Source organism: Misgurnus anguillicaudatus, chromosome 5, assembly GCF_027580225.2.
Source record: "Misgurnus anguillicaudatus chromosome 5, ASM2758022v2, whole genome shotgun sequence".
Taxonomy (NCBI): domain Eukaryota; kingdom Metazoa; phylum Chordata; class Actinopteri; order Cypriniformes; family Cobitidae; genus Misgurnus; species Misgurnus anguillicaudatus.
Window position 1 is genome coordinate 8,143,309 of NC_073341.2, and position 17,622 is coordinate 8,160,930.

At 39.1% G+C, this 17,622-nt stretch overlaps 1 protein-coding gene across 1 annotated transcript in view; it reads right to left on the reverse strand.

The window, feature by feature from the left end:
* cacna1db (calcium channel, voltage-dependent, L type, alpha 1D subunit, b) overlaps positions 1-17,622 on the reverse strand; it is a 193,086-nt gene that overhangs the window by 113,915 nt on the left and 61,549 nt on the right. The window contains exons 16-18 of the mRNA XM_055167221.2: positions 2,958-3,097; positions 1,307-1,364; positions 1,090-1,222 (exon numbers count right to left, since the gene is read on the reverse strand). Coding sequence (XP_055023196.2) covers positions 1,090-1,222; positions 1,307-1,364; positions 2,958-3,097 — 331 coding nt within the window. The remainder of the gene's footprint in view (positions 1-1,089; positions 1,223-1,306; positions 1,365-2,957; positions 3,098-17,622) is intronic.

A 17,622-nucleotide genomic window follows, 5' to 3' on the forward strand; every position in this document is an offset into this window, starting at 1 on the left:
GCACTTTAAAGCCATTCTTCAAACGAGACTGGGTTATGTTCCTAAGTTTTCTACCGGTCCAGGTAAGACCTTAGTTCTACAGGCCTTTCATTCTCCTCTCAAGTCGGCGGACCTTAAAAGACTTTACCTATTATGTCTAGTTAGGGCTTTGCAATAATATTTTATAGTTCATCGTGGAGAAATCAGATCAGTTCTGACATCAAGCCTCTAAACAATCCATTAGTAAATTTCGATAGCTTATGGAGGTGTGCGGTATGCCTTCACCTCTGCTAGTTAGGGCACGTTCAATCAGGAGTATGACTTTATCTCAGGCCCTCTTGTTGGGGGCATCTATGCAAGATGTGTGTGATGCGGCAGAGTTGTCTTCCCACCACGTTTATGATGTTTCACAGTTTAGACCTCCCATCTTTACCTGGTTCCTAGGTTTTTATGTCCTGAATTGGTGCATGGTTTAGATTCACCATAGGACAGACACCTTACAATATGGCATAGTGGGCATTGTCATTCCCATATATAATTATTTCATGACACAGCATTGAAGTTCCCTCAAAAGGAAACGTATGTGTTACATATATAACCTGGGTTCGATGAGAAAGGGAACGAAATGCTGTGTATCTTTGCCATAACTCCATGTGCCTGTAGCGCTTGCTTCATGTTAAGAAGCTAACATGCTGTTTATTCTTCCCTTTTATAACCTTCCGCATCATTTGTGGTGTCATCACTCCGCATCTCTATAAGGGCTCTGTATAGCTGTACAAAAATTGTGAGCACATGTGCTGGCGTGTTCCCATTGTGTTATTTTTATGACGCAGTATCTCGTTTCCTTTCTCATTCCCTTTCTCATACATTTTTCTGACCTGGGCACCTGATGTCTAAAGACCTTGATTTTTGAAATGTTACAACACATGCAAACCATACATACATAACTATGACAATATATGGTTTCTTTATTCTCTGTGTGGTATTGTATTGTGTCTTATTCAGTCACCAGAATGCAATCCCAAAGATATGGCCTTATTCTGGTAATTTTAAGTTTGACAACGATGACACAAGATATATTTTTAGACAAACTGTGCAGATGATACATACGGGTTGGAGCTGCTGAAGATGAAGAAGGCACTGCCCTCTGGAATGGGAGGCCTCTTTTCTCTGAGACTCATATCTGGCAGTTTCTGGTGCCGTCGGCCTGACGGAAAGCTAGGCTTATCCTTCTCATCCTCACCTACAAACACACACAAGCAATTGGAGCAGTGTGAACCGGTATTACTGAAGTTGATGTGATTGGCTGAATGTTCAGTGGGTTTACCTGTAGCGACTGTCATCTCCTCTGCCTGATCTTCATCAGCGTCCGAATCTACAGACACCTGCAACAGCCAGAAACACTATAAACACACCCACACAAACACTGAGAGAGAGAGAGACTTCGAAAACAGAGTTGTCAGATTTTTGCATGACTCAATCACAGTCAATGTAATAGTGAAGCAATAAGTCAAATAGTCCAACTGATGGAAGAAATCCATTTGCGGTTTGCGAAGAAATATCATGCTCCCTTGTGAAAGTATTTAGTACAAAAACACTAATTTATTTTGTGTATACATGTTGTGGCTGCTGTATTTTGTAATTCATGTGGATACACTTAAAACTAAACTTTTCACACCTGGTCACTTCATGCGGTTTTTTGGATCGGATTGCTATCCGATCGTAAAAAGACTAGGTGTAAATGCCCTCCGAAACATTTTCGAGACTAATTTAAATCTGATCGTTCAAACCACTTCAGGAGGTGGTCTAGGATGCATTTCAAACGAAACTGGAGTGTAAATGCATCTGGTTGCTGAAACCACATCCATCAGAGGATAACTCCTCCCAAACGCAAACACGTCACCCTTAGCTGGCATAGAGGCAAACAAACAAACATGACATGCTTATTGCTTTATGGGGCGACGGCAGCGGGTAAAAAGCTTTCTAGAACCAATAAAAGAGTCCGATGACAAACTCAAATGATATTAAACAAAGAAATAAAACTTTGAAAGAGTTTTGTGAACGCTTTTCCTGTCATGGATCTGTGCGTTAAATCTTCGCGCCATCACTCTCCTGCTACTCTGTTCTGCGTGCTTCAGCTCATGCCGAGCAAGGAGACGCGCGTCCCCTGCCCAACATACAGTAAACAAACTGTAAGTGCTGCCTTTTGTTGCATAAATGTCGTCTTAAGTTTTTTAAGGCGGAGTAATCAACAGTGTATTTGCATTTTGCGCGGGAGTAGAAGATCGGATTCAAATCCATTTTGCCAAGACACATTTATGTGGCCAAATGTAAATGAACGGTTTTAACAAATCAGATAGCTGTCTGATCAGAGAAAACACATGAAGTGACCAGCTGTAAAAAGGCCCTTTGATGTATCTTTGCCAGACCTCACCACCACCATATTTTACTGTTGGTAAGATGTTCTTTTTTTAAAAAGTTAAACTTGGCTTGTCAGATCATCAAGATTTTTTCTGGCAAAACGGAGACGAGCCTTTATGTTCTTTTTGCTCAGTAGCAGTTTTCATCTTGGAACTGAGCAAAGCAAGCGATTTCTGTCCAGTCTCTATTATGGTGGAGTCATTAACACTGACCTTAACTGAGACAAGTGAGGCCTGCAGTTCTTTGGTTGTTTTGTGGGGTCTTTTGTGACTTCTTGGATGAGTCGTCAATGCTCTTTTGGAGTAATTTTGGTGTTTTTTGGTGTTTGGTGTCTTGGGGTGATTTCTGCATTTGTGTTTACTTGTTTTATCTTTGATTATATTTACATTTGTTTCATGAGTGTGACAAACATGCAAAAAATCAGGAACAGGAATAACTTTTTCACACCACTGTATATAGTTTAGTGTCATCATACACAAATTTCTAACAGGCCACTTATCACAGTAAAGATTTACAGAGTAGTCGTCTCCAAAGTAATTGAAGATATCAGCACTAACCTTTGCATTTCCCTCGTCGGCATCTCTCATCATCATACTCTTTCTCCTCTTTTTCTCTTGCTCTTTCTGGGCTGAGTTAAGACTCTCTGCATCTGCCAGGTTATCCACAGCGATGGCCAAGAACACATTCAATAATATATCTGATAAATGAAGTTAAGATTTCAAGCACATGCTTGCTGTTTGTTCACAACAGATTTTCAACAGCTCAGTCTGAGGCCAGAAAAATGCTGGAGGCAAGCGTGCAGTCCTGTACATATACGCATATACATATACCCATATACATATACCCCTATGCCTACCACTCACCCCTTCCCTTGCCCATTGAAACAGAGTGGAAAGGGAAAGGGTTAAAAAACATTTTTGTTTAAAGGCTGTCTGGCTCTTCCATTATCCCTCCAACTAAAAGAGAATTGAGACTTCCCTAGCGCTTCACGATAACATGGTAAGTGAAGGGGTAGGGAAAAGTGTAGGGGTAAGGGGTTGAAATATGATTGAGGATAAATGTTGTCTTAAGACAGTTGACTTAAGATAAGTTAGATTATTTAGCAACAGAACAAACTTTAAAAGTCTCGTTTTTTCTGTGTTTCGAAGCTTTGATTGTTTACACCCGAAACATGAACACGTTATTGCAAAACAAACACAAAGCAGTATTTTTCACACAATTCACTTTTCTCTATACCCGTTTTCACAGTCATAAAAATGGGCTAATATATTCCTTGTTCTGTGAAGTCCCTCCTTCAGAAATACATAAGTTCTGATTGTGTGGCTGGTTTAGTGTGTTATGATTTGACAGCAGCTGTCGACTGGCGTATTCATGTGCGCAGATGTTAGTTAAAAACTCAGAATATTGACGTCTGGGAAGTAAAGGGCTGCAGTCTAAACCGGCCGTTCTCTGTATTCCTTGAAAAGGGAATTCCGTTAAAGAAAATATATTGCTTTCATTTACCTACTAAAGATTGAAAAATGGCATCACTAAAAAACAGCCACTTTATTATCCTTTGTCTTATTTTGCGAGTAGGAAAATTAATTTTAGATTTCTAAACATTACCTGTAATACTTGTGTGACATTTTTGCATAAAGGAGCCAGAGCGGTATCCGAGGTAGCACTGGACCCCCTGACAGTTGACTGGCCACCCCAAATTTAATGCGCTGGTTTCCTTCCAATAATTAACTTTCTTTTAATCAATGTGTTTATTTTGACGTGCGGAAGCGCAGAACATTGTTATTTAAAAACAAATATTAAGAGAATATTAACGTACGTTGCAAATACTACATAATGATTTCATTGTAGGTTGTAATAGTGTGTAGTGTTTTTGTGGACTGAAGAAAGTCTGCTTTTATAATAAAGATTGCACTGTTTTTACAACAAAACTAAATGCAGTGTTTTTTATGCTTGAAGTGATTTTTACTGTATGATGATTAGATTTACTGTGTTAGACTGGTAAATTTTTATCAGATACTTGGGGAAGGGGCCAATGTATCTGAGAGATGACGTAGGTGGATGTCCCGAGTGCAAAGCCAGACTTCTGGTCCGGGTCCTATGTGGGATTCCTCCGGGCATTGGCATAAAAATTGATAATGCCTTATAGCTAGCTGGAGATAACTGGGTGAACTTTCAATGATTCTACAGACAAGGGGAACATTGAAGGCCTGTAGCTGAGCATGCATTGAGATGGGGTAAGGTTAGTAGAAGGTTGACAAAGTGAGTATGTCAGAAGGTAAAGATATATATTCATATCTCCTGGATCTACCTTTCAGTATGGGCGTTGATTTGAGGGTGGTACCCAGACAGACAGACTTATAGTTCCACCAAGGAGCAAGAACATTTTCATACTTGTGGAATAAACTGTGGTCCACTGTCATACACATTATCTTCGGGTATGCCAACGTTTCTGAATACATGGTTGAACAGGAGTTCTGCTATTTCCATTGCTCTGGGGAAACCTTTAAATCGAACCAGATGGCAGGCTTTGGAGAATCTGTCCACAACTACTAAAATAAATGTGAGTTTATCTCATGCTGGCAGGTCTGTAACAGTCAAATCCTAGGTGTGACCAGGGATGCCAGGGAAGGACACCCTCTCAATGTACTGTACCCTTCTGATGTCGTCCACCATACCAGGTCACCAAAAGCAAACTTTGAGCAGTGAGAGGGTTTGATTGGCCCCGGGATGACCAGTGCCTAGGAAAGTGTGCATATTGCATGAATTAACAATCCTTCTGGTGCGTGGAAAACAGGTGTGATCCAGGGGGCAAACCGGTGGAGCTGGATCGAAGATACTGGCAGTCATGACGACTTCATCCAGGGATGACTGGATTGGACTAACTATCAGACTGTGTGGAGGGATAGGTTCAAGCTGTAGTGAACAACAGGCCTAAGGACACTCCAGAGGTCACAAGAACAAAGGACTCCCCAGAAGTGTAGTTTATAGCGGGGTCCCCCTTCACTGTCATGGTAGAGAAAAGTTGCTTAATTCTGATGGGTCAGTGTTCTGGCAAGCTACTGGCGCCCCCTCTCAGCCAGATTGCACTAGTTAGATTGCACCAGTTCGAATGCACCAGCCAGCATGCACCAGGTGAAGTTGATTCACTAATTAGCAGGGTAGACGCAGAGGTAGCTTTGGAGTAGCAGTTTTGAGTGATAACAAGAAACAAAGCAGAACTAACTGAGAACAAAGCACTGCAAGCCTGCCATTTCTTGGATTTAAAGATCCTTTGTGCAGAATTAAGCTACTACAAACAATGAAGATGTAGCCGGTGAGCTTTTATATCTTTATTCTATGGGTCATTCTTAAAGTGCATTTGGACATTATTTGTTTGGTTGAGGGATTAAGATTTCTAAAGTAAATTGTTTTGTATAAAAGACAAATGTTTAAAGTATTAAATCTTTAGAATTTAGATGTATTTACTGTGTAAGTGGCCAAATATCTGCTGTTATTTAAATGGTCTGCTTTATGGTAATTTAAAATTAAGCATTTGATCACTGTTAAATCATGTTTGTATGAAATGGTATTTGTCTGTTTGTTTTTAAAAAATAATAATAATATTTGTGTCTGTATTTAAAGGTTTTTCACCTAATTGGTTGACTGAATGAACACTGCATTGAATTTCCAAATAAAAAGGGAAAGGAGAGCAAAAGTGTGGTCAATGAGTGAAACCCAGTCAGTGATGGGCTTACAAAAACACATACACAGGACTAGCAGATAAGGATGCCAGGACACTGGCCAGCCATCAGTCTTTGGGTCATGGAGGGCAACATTAAGATAATTTCAGTGAGAGAACTTTTCATTGGTCCACAGGTCTTGCCCTATCAAACGTCTATCTCCCAGACGACTTCTTTTGGTCATGCAGGGAAACTCTTGGACCATAACAGCAAGTAGAGAACATTTTCATTGGTCCACTGTATTTGCCCTATCACCAAAACTCCATTTGTTTTTATCTTAAGGCCAAAAGCAAAAAGGCAATACATTTACACAAGCCGCCTGCACTGTTCCCACTGCTTGTAACAACAACCAGCAAAGGACGTCCCCAAAGCCAGACTGATCACACAACCTTGTGGAACAAATATAATTAGTTTTTACCAAACTACTTTCAGAGACCTTGGCACTGGTTGATTGTAGCATAGATGTTGAACATTGCCACCCTGCAGAAATTATAGGTGTTTCCCTTAAAGAAGCCTACCACCTAATAATATTCTTTGACCACCACATCCAACAGCATTGCATTTGCCCGCTCTATTCATTATTGCTTGTGTTTATTCATTTAATTTCCAATATTAAGGTTTTCTTTTTCAAATTTTTTTTTCATTTATATTCATTTCTATATTATTTATTTGCATTACATAGTAGTTATTCATCTTGCACATTTAGTCAAATAAACCCCATTTTATTAAAACTGTGTCTTTCTTGTGTTGGTAATCAGAGGCTCTACAATTTTGCCAGAATCTCACAAAATCCTTCAGATAAATTAGATGTCAAGCTCCCTCCAATTTACATATTTTCTTATTTGTTAAATTATCTTTTTTAGATCATTCTTATTGTTAAAGTGAAATTATTTAGCTGGTGCCCCGAGTAAAGGAATGAGGGGTCACTCACACCTAGTGCCCTGTGTATGGCATTGGTGTCAAAATCAGTATAAGGTTGATCTGGAGGTTTCTCAGATGAGTTGAGATGTAAGAGGGATGTTTTTGGTCCATGGACAATAAGAGATGGTAAAATCAAATTAGGTAAAGCTGGGCTGGGATTCAGTCTTTCTGGTTCATGGAGGTATTCCAAGTTGTAATGATCAGTAAATACTGCAAAGTGGTAATGGGCCCTTCCAACCAGTGTCTCTATTTTCTAGGGCAAGCTTGATGTCAAGGAGCTTCAGGTTGCCAATATCATAGTTTTGCTCTATCGGGGAAAGCTTCTAGGGAAAGGCGGCGCATGGATGGAGTTTGGACAGATTTGCCTACTGCTGAGATAAGACAGCATAAACTCCGGATTTAGAAGTGGACACTTCAACAACAAAGGGTTTCTGGGGATCAGGGTGTACCAGAAGTGGTGCTGTCATAAAAACTGTTTGGAGATTCTTCATAGCAGCAGCAGCAGCTGCAAGTGTCCAGGACAGAGATTTGGGCTTATTCTTAAAAAGGTTGGTGAGGGGTGAAATAAACATTCTGTAATTTTTAATGAATTGGGGTAAGAAATTTGCAAAACTTAGGAATCTCTGGAGTTCTTTGATAGTTGTGGGAATGTGCCAGGAATATATGACTTCCACATTCTCATTCATCTGGTTGCCATTAACACTAACCAGGGAACTGGATGGAGGTTGATGGAAAGTGCATTTTTCAGCTTTGAGATATAGTTGATGTTTGCGGAGCCATAGGAGGACCCTAGAGACATGCAGCCAATCTTCCTCTTCATTCTGGGAGTACCCAAAGATGTGATCAGTGCATATCTGCACAAAGCACTGGAGGTACTACTGGAAGACCTCATGCATATACCATTAGAATGCGGAGGGGGCATTGATGAGTCCATCAGGGGGAGTGATAAATGAAATCTTCCATTCGTCCCTCACACATATCTGAATGAGGTTATAGCCACTTCTGATGTCCAGTTTGGTGAATATCCGGGATCAGAAAAGCTGCTCAAGTGTTAAAGGGATGAGAGGATAGGGATACCTGCATGGGCTCAGCTGTTGGTTCTGGAGTGCTGCTGTACTCTGGTTGGTGAAACATTTCAAGTGGATTTTGGCCATCTTGGATTTTGGCCTTTCATACAGGTCTGCACACAGTTGGCCACGTGAATCGACGTCTGTATGAAGCACCCAAGTCCGAGGGAGTCATCATGTGCCGAGAGATACAACCGCAGAGAGGGATTGAGTCCTTGTCCACAAATGGTTAACAGGTAACACAATGCTAACACAATGCTCTACCAACTGAGCTAAAGGAACTTTGAATTTAAACGTAAAAAGGGAATGGACACCGTTGAGACACATTTACTCACAGAGAGGTGAAACAACAGTTTCAAGAACAGAGGAATTTAAGTACTGTCAGATGAGGCCAATCTAATGCCAAGCGTAACACATTCAAAAACTTTGAGTCAGAACGATTCAATTACCTACAAGACCAGCAACTGTTGAAATGCAACCACACATCTGGGTCTGTGTACGTTTTGATAGTTTGTTTTTCAACTTCAAAAGAAATTATCAGAAATGAGAAAACTGTGCCTTTGTGTGACTATATTGGGTCTATAGTGTCTCTGGTTTTGCTTGCTAGGGTAACATAATTCTTTGTTTAATTTAATGGCGTTTTTCCGTCACATAGTACCCCACGGTTTGGTTTTCACAAGTGTTAATTGTTGCAAAGCAGCTTTACATGAGAAGATGTAGAGGAGAACACAGAAAATCAATAGATAATATAAGAAATAGAGATAGCGGTTAAACCGTACAAGCGGGCATATTAATAATGTAACGTATACAGTAAAGTGCTAAGTTAAGCCAAAGTTGGCTGACTCTCCCTGGGACGAAAAACCCCCCTAGGAAAAAACCCAATGGGGAAAAACTCCTAGAAGGACAAAAACCCTTGGGAGGAATTTATATATATATATAGATATAGATATAGATATAGATATAGATATAGATATATAGATATATAGATATATAGATATATATAGATAGATAGATAGATATAGATACGGTAGGGATAGGAGGCGGGTAAGCGAATTAAACTGGTTTAGCCGGTGGTCGTTGGTCGGGCATCGGCTGGTCATCACGTTGAAGGACAGCCAGTGGATCATTGGTGCAATGATCTTCACAGCAACAGGAACTGGGTCTGTTTGTCTCATTGTCCTCGTGGTCGAGGACGAGACAGGGAGAGAAAAACAGAATTCTATTAGCGTAGGGGCCGTTCGCATGTCATGCAAGTGTCAGACATTATAGTGGTTCAAGTAAGCTCGGTTCCAGACAGGCTAACTATTGCGGCAATAGTATATTACCCATATGAGGTATGTGAGTGCTTTGTTTTAGACAAACTAACTACTGCGGGAAAAGTACACTTTTGGTAACACTTCGGAGTGGGAGGGATTTTAGGCCAGTGTTAATTTCTCTGACGAAGACTATGACGAAAAATATTCGTTAATTAACCTTTTTCACAGACAAAAACTAAATAAAAACTAAAAAGTCAGATATGATGACAAAGACTGTAACGAAATATAACTGACACTTTAGTCAATGAATAGAAATAAAATGAAAATGTTAGGGCGGGATGAATGGAGAAGAGATCCAATCAGATTTACTCATCAAATCCAATCAGAGCGAATCTTTGAGGGTAGGTTGATCTATGAAGAAGCAGCAGAGCGATTTTAAAAAGCAGCAAAACGTTTGTTTTCACAACAGTTATGTTGTTTACATTATATTTAGTTTTTACAGTCTTAGTTACACGCTTTGGTCGATTTCAGTTGACTTCCCTCTTTAGCAACACGCTATTTTATGCTTATTTTACGTGAGATTATCTTTAGTGAAAAAGCCACGGTTAGTGATTTTGACATTAAGAATAAAATACATGTTTTGTATAACATCCATTAAATCTGTGTCTGTATTGCAAATTCAAACCTTAATATCATTCCATAAAAGACTGATGGATACTTTCAATGAATGGAAATTCTGGTGAAACATTTAGTGAACTAAGTCCACTGTAGATTTTGTTGACTAAAACTAGACTAAGACTAAAAGATTTCAGATGACTAAAAGAAGACTAAAACTAAAACTAAATGGTGTGTTATTCAAAAGAATTCAAAAGGATATCAGAATTTGCTGTCAATATTAAAACCGTTACAGGCGTGTGGTTATATTTGCGCTGCCTACTGCTGTGACATCATACAAGTGAGAGCGTCATTGTTCATTCCCATACATTTATTTATTTCTCAGTCCACCACAAATTAAAATTGACCACCACAAAAAGATATTTACACATCGCATTTATTACTACCCCTGTCTCACATTAGACATGAGTTTCTATACAAACCCAAAGTCAAAGCGCTCCGCTAAGCCTCATTAAAGTTGCATTAAGCATATATGCGGATGTGCGCGTCGCGAATGTGCCGCCACAAACTGCAAGTCTGGAAAAAATTGGTATGGTGTTCCTGATTCTCAACCTGTGGATGTTTTTATCGCTAAAAGGGAGGTTGGAACTTATAGCAGAGCACAGATGACAACATGTTTGCTCGAGACAGCGAAAGCTAGAACTAAGGTAAAGCTAATCTTTAAATTATAGCGATGATGCTGGTAGTGACAATTCTCTCAGACCAATCAGTGATCTGCAGTGTTTTCGCATCACGTTTTGGTATCTAAGGAGGTTTGGAGGCGGTACTAAAAAGAGTATCGGGTACTAGGTAGGCCTACTGCACCCAATGAAAAGCTCACACAAGTAAGCTGACCCAAACCAAACCGTTGGGTACTATGCAATGGAAAAGCGCCATAAGTGAGTTTGTCTTTGGTTGTTGTTTTTGTGTGTGTGTGTGTGTGTGTGTGTGTGTGTGTGTGTGTGTGTGTGTGTGTCCTTTTATTAATAATGAACCACAAACTAAGCATTTTTGTAAAGGGGAATTATCTTACTTTAAATCAAACTCAAAGTCAACTTTGTCAATTCTGCTGAATGTACAAGACATTTTAATTCAATATTAATTATCGAAACTGCGTTCCCTTAACCCTGCAGTGTACAACAACAACATTACACAGAAACAAGTTTTAGAAAATTAGACATAAAAATTAGAAATAATATATAGTATTTTAAAAAAGAGACACTGTGGCACATTAATGTAGTATATGTTCTCAGTATATTTACATAGTGCAAACAGTGTGTAGGTTTTTATAGCAGCATTTATAGTGGCTGGAACAGTGTGTGATTAGTTTTGTGTGCATTGGGGGTTGGTGCTATGGTTTGAAATTACTCCAATATTGAATATTGATACAACTAAAAATTATATTTTATATTATCTTATTTTTCATTATCTTTTAATATCTTAAACATAAAAAGTCATGTTAAGATGAACTATCGTTTTATCAATTTAGATGTAGGTGACTTTCTTTCTTCAGAACAACACAAATGTAGATTTTTAACTCCAACTGTTTCAGTCTGTCAGTTGTATAATGCAAGTGGATGGTAACAAAATTTGATAGGTAAAAACATGCAATCAAATCCAAATAAACCCTGTGGTTCGTGACAACACATTGATGTCCTAAGACACAAAACAATCGCTTTGTGCTAGAAACCGGACAACATTTTTATAATTTTTACCTGTACTACAACACTATCACCAAAGCAATATGTGCGTTCCCATCACTGTCTTATTCCTATAATGTTTAATGGCTGGTTGCGAAACAACTTCATAGGTGCATATTGCAAAAAATATAACAAACAAATATAATAAATGAACATGGTACATTAAATCTGCAGTTGGCAAGATTTTTTTGATCATATATTCACTGAAACCGACACTATGCGCCGATAGAACAAAATAGGTGGGGCTTGCAGGGGGCCCAGTGGTTGAAAGGATTTTTATAAAATAAGTTATATTTCACAACAAATATACATATTAATTTAGGCTTTCATACATTTTTAAACATTACTTTGCAAGATAATTTGTAAAACAATTGTTAATCTGTTAATTATATGTGTATTTATCAAAACGTGGTGCCCAGTAACATCACTTCAAGTGTTTCCGTTATATGCATTCTACCCGCCACGCCTGCGGTTGTGCCTAGAAGGGATACAACACACGAAATCTCGCCGGATGAGCACAGTTTCATCCTTATCCTTCTCGAACAACCTAACCCTAAACACAACTTTTCCCAGGAATTAGGCTGTAGCTGTATGTTAACTAGCAGGACCGCTGTTTACATGCTAATAATACATTTAAACCTTATGCTACATTTTTCTTTGTTTGCTTTTAGAAAAAACCCACAGCTGCAGCTGGCAAAATGAGGTTACCTAATGTCCGCCCTGCCAGACTGGCTGTCTTAAATGGAGAAATAAAGTCCTTCCTTGATTCGCATTGTTCAATCATTTAAAAATAAATAAAATATCAAATCAAGCATTAAATCAACAGAACATGATGATTATGTTTCTGTTTGGAGAAAAAATAAAATTAATAAGCCTACACAAAATAGGGTTCACTTGAATAATTATCAGATTATTCAAAGCAAATTAAAAAGTAGCCTAACATATATGATTTTCTGACATGCTCCAAAACCGATGCAGCAAAAAGAACATCATGTTTTTAAATGCTTTTTTAAAGCAGCACAATATTTTCTTCTTTGTTGTGAGTGTACACAAATGTACACCATTTACAGTTTGGAATGTTGTTTTACTTTTATCTGTATGAGCACAATTTAAGGTACAAGTTGTGGTGCAAGCTCATCATCGTAAATATTCACCGGCACGTATGGGGCGCAGCGCGGCAAGAAAAGCCATTAATCCTTTTATTTAACATATAGGAGACATTAAACTTTTTAATTAACATACTAGAGTTTTTTTGGACATCGTTTTGGAATAACTGCACTCATTTCATCAATTCATCAGACCATTAGTTAATCTAATTATATGCTAAATATAAGTGCAGCGCACTGCTGCGCCTCAAATCAACACTCAAACAGTTTCACATTAAATGAAGATAACTGTCCAAAACCAAAAGGTAGGATAAATACTGAGTACTTACAAGGGCTGGGTATTGTTTTAAATCTTTCGATCCAGTGCCATTTTCGATACCTCAGTATCGATGCCGGTTCCTAACGATACTTTTTTCGATACCACGTTTTAAAATCCATTGAAACATGAACAAATATACATTAAACTTTTATTTTTAACCTTAATTAAAACAAATTCTGGTAACACTTCTCACTCAGGGTAAAATTATTATTAAAACTGGTTGTGGTTTTTGGGTAGGAGTGCGTCAGCAGACACGCTTATCAGTTTTTTTTTAATGAAAATAAGGAAACAAAAAGAAAGAAATTAAGAATATAATTTACACTGCTTTATTTTATGAAATGTAAAATGGTATTTAGCTTGGACTAACAGTATTTGTGGGTTCATTATAGCTGCAACTTTGACAAAAAGTTAAAATATTTAAATGGGTGACTGTTTTACTGGGAAGATTTGTATGCATGTTTGATTTTTGTAAACAATACTCAACCTTATAATTATCAAAATATTAAATACATTTGGGATTTTTAAAATGAGTAGAAAATTGTGTTCAATGTCATTTCATTCAAGTGAATTTAGCAAACCAGTTAAATGGAATTTTTGTGTGTTTTAAATAACGAGCCAGGCTTTGGGCTGCGCGTGTGCTTCAAGTTTAAACCATAGACTGTAAAAAAAAAGGTTTAAACGCATCGTCCATTTTGCGAGACGAGGGCATGAAGGCTTTGCGATGCGGAGAGACAGGCGCAAGTATTTCATAAGCATTGAGAGACACAAGCTGCGCGCGTGGGTCAAGTTTAAACACCTTGTCGAGACTGTTGTGGGAGACGCGCGCGCAAAGCCTTCCCATGCGGAACCAGGCACGAGTAAAACAAGCAGAGACACAGGCTGCGCGTGCTTTAAATTGAAACCCCTCATCACTTTAGAACAGTGTTTCTCAAACTTTTTCAGCCCAAGGACCACTTTATCTTCCAATTTTTTTCTGAGGACCACCTAACAGAATCCCACTCTAACACGCCCCCAAAAAACATCAAAATAGGAAGGATAAGCTAAATTTAAGTTTAATATGCAACTGTTTCAAGTCAAAAACAAATTTTTTAAACACAAATGCAATGCTATGTTCAGAAATGATTATATTTCATTTGAACAAGTAAATGTGAAATGAGTTACAGCTTAATATGAACAATAAACTGCACATGTGAAAAAAAACTGCAATTAAACATACTGTAACAGCCTAGGACCCACTTAATGTCATTTCAAAGAGCCCTTAGTTTAAAACTGAGGTGGTGGGTATATGAAGTCTATGGTTGTAACTATGGTAACAATAAAATGCTAAAAAAATGTTCCCCTTAAAGTCCAAAATCACTGAAATTACAGGGATTTTACACATGAAAAAAAAACTACACTACAAAACTAATAGATCTGTGGATTTTATCTGCTTTCAGTTGACGCTTGATCTTTTCTTTTGACTCCTCTTTGGTTTAGCCACCGATCCACTTTTACGTTATTAAAACAGAATGGCAAGAACTGATATCACAGTTTCGCAAGTGCATTAAAAATCTACTTAAATAAGTGATGATTGTATAAACACTTGCCTAGTTTAGGTCATCTTTTGGCAGACCACTGGGGGGGTTTTGCGGACCAATAGTGGTCCGCGGACCACACTTTGAGAATTACTGCTTTAGGAGAAGCGCCCTTTAGGAGAAGCGCCGTTTCGGTTGACGTGCCTTTCACGGAGACAACACGGCCATACTTGCGCTAACTCTATTGGTAAGACTGTCACAAAGACTTCTCATATTGCATCCTTTCTACACTTATGTTGGGTGACTGCGAGGTGGACTGCTAGTATTTTCAGAGAGCCTCCCCGTCACGTGGTGGTGGACAGCCAATCGCTGGCGCTTTAGGTCCTGACATGCAAGTACAGGCTCACAGACACAGCCGCTTTTGGAAACGAAATTTGGCATCGAAAGAGAAATAATTTTTCGATACTCAAAGTATCGAAGTTTTTCATTCGATACCATAAAAGTATCGACTTCGGTACCCAGCCCTAGAGGTCTGCAACTTCTTCCTTCAACTTGTTGAGCTGCAGTCGTGCACTGGATCGGCTATCTGTGACATCCTGCTCCAAAGCCTTTATGCACGGGTCATCTCTGAAGACATGTTGTGCACTTGGCTTATTGGCTTTGCAACAGATGGGGCCGCTGCTATGATGGGCAGATACAGGGGAGCAGCCACACTCCTACGTGAGAAGATCAACCCTAACCTGACCGTCATTCACTGTATGAACCACAAGTTAGAACTTGCTGTCCATGATGCTGTGAAACACATTACAGAGGCAATCCATTTTCAGATGTTCATTGACTCTCTGACCAAGACCAAAACATATGAGAGAGTTTGAGTCTGAAGCTTCCAATCTGGGCATGCACGCTCGCAGAATAGGAAGAGTATTTGATGTGCGCTGGCTGTCCTCATCCTGCACGTCTGTGACGGCTCTCTGGCAAAGCTATCCAGCCTTGGTTAAACTCTTTGGAGTGTTGATGGAAGACAAATCCAGATCTTCTGTGGAAAGAGCCAAATGTCAGGGCATTCATGGTAAAAAGTGGCTTTTTTTGGTGGAGATGCCGTTGGTAAAAGATGCACTGGAAACCCTGCAAGCCTTGTCCTGTTTCTGCAGAGGAGAGATGCCACAGCTGTCAGTGCCAATGCTGAGGTGGATGTTGCACTGAGAACACTGATGTCTATGCGGCAAGCAGATGGTGTAAACGCAAGAGGAAGTCAGAGGTCTTTCGGAAGTCAGAGGTCTTTCGTGAAAGACTGTTTGTTCTCTGGCCGACAACATTGAGCGCAGGCTGGATGACAACGGAATTATTTCTGATGCAGTTGTTCTAAATCCGTCAAATTGGCCATCTGATGAAGACGAGCGCATCCTTTATGGAGACAACAAACTTCTCACCATTCGGAAGACTCTCGCTGTTGAGGCTGCAACCAGTACCATACTCCTCAAGGAATTCCACCAATTCAAGTGTCATGGCAGCACAGGAGACAATCTGCGCAAAGTGCTCATCACTGTCTCCACACTCCCATTGTCAACAGCTGAGTGGGAAAGGGGATTCAGCGCCATGAACCATATTCTCACAGACGAAGGAAAGCGAATAAACGTCTCCACACTGAACAACCTACTGTTCATTTCCATAAATGGGCCAGGGGTTGCCTACTTCCCTGCCCAGAGATTCTCAGAAATGTGGATAAAAGAGGGACGACATGCTGCAGATGACGCTCCCACAGGAAAGCAGAAAAAGACGACAGAAGTCCATCATCAAGGCCGACTGTTTTCCTAGTATGATGCATAGGCCTACACTATAGCCTATTTATGTTTATGCCATATAGTTTTGCCATTCATAAATATGTGTTTTGACATGAGTGGCAATGGCATTATCCATGGTAATGGGAAGGGGGGTTTAATTATTGTGTTTTTTCGTTGTGCATGATCACAGCTCATATGTTTGAGTTAATAAGAAAAAATATTTTACAATCGCTGCAAATGCAGTGATGAAGTTCATGTTCTCATGATTTATTTTTATGAATTAAAATGTTTCGAAATGTGCTGTGGACAGAGACGCATTCATTTTTTACTCTTTCGCGCAGGTTATGTTTTGAAAGACAATGTCCCACAGCCCCACTTTTTAACAGGCCCACCTAAAACTTTATTTTAAAAAAAACAACTGTTACTATATTCTAATTTTGTCAAGAATAAAAAAAATAATCTCATAATTTGTGCTAAAATAGTCTAAATGTTTAGTTATAAAACCATTTTAAAAGCTGGTTATATTTTGATGTTTCTGCTTAAGTTCAGCAGACAGTGAGGTTCGGGTTTGTTGCTCGTGAGCGGAGAGCGCATTTCTGAATATTAGAAATACTTTAATTAGAAATATTAAAAAAATTAATAATAATGAATTTTTGTTAGGTGGGACAATGATTACCAAATTTCTCTTTTATATTGCTCCTCATAACCACTGAAAACAGTCAAAAAATCAAACCAAAAGTCAATTATGGACGGAAGTGTTGGGTACATCCCCCCCTACAACCCTGAATATCGCACACCTCTAGGCTGCATAAATGCGCAAAGGTAAGTTATTATTAGAGTAATAAGTTATTTTACACTTATGCGCATGCCCAGTTACGTGATTGGTCATGTTTGGTCACGAGGATCGTTTTCATTTTAAAATGCAAATGCTTTAATGTAAACAGGGCCTTAGTAGTGTTGATTCTTGGACAACACACTGTGTTCGTTCTAAGAGTGTAGGCTGCTACTACAGCAGCAGAGGACTTTTTTTGTTGAACAGACTTGAGGAACAACGGATGATGTCACACATTCACCTTTTGGTTGACTAATCAGCGGAGAGGTGCGCCTCAGGACCGACGCATGTTAAAACTTATTTTAGAGTGGTTTATTTGTTTTGTGCCAAAAAAATCCCAGCCCGAAATGTAC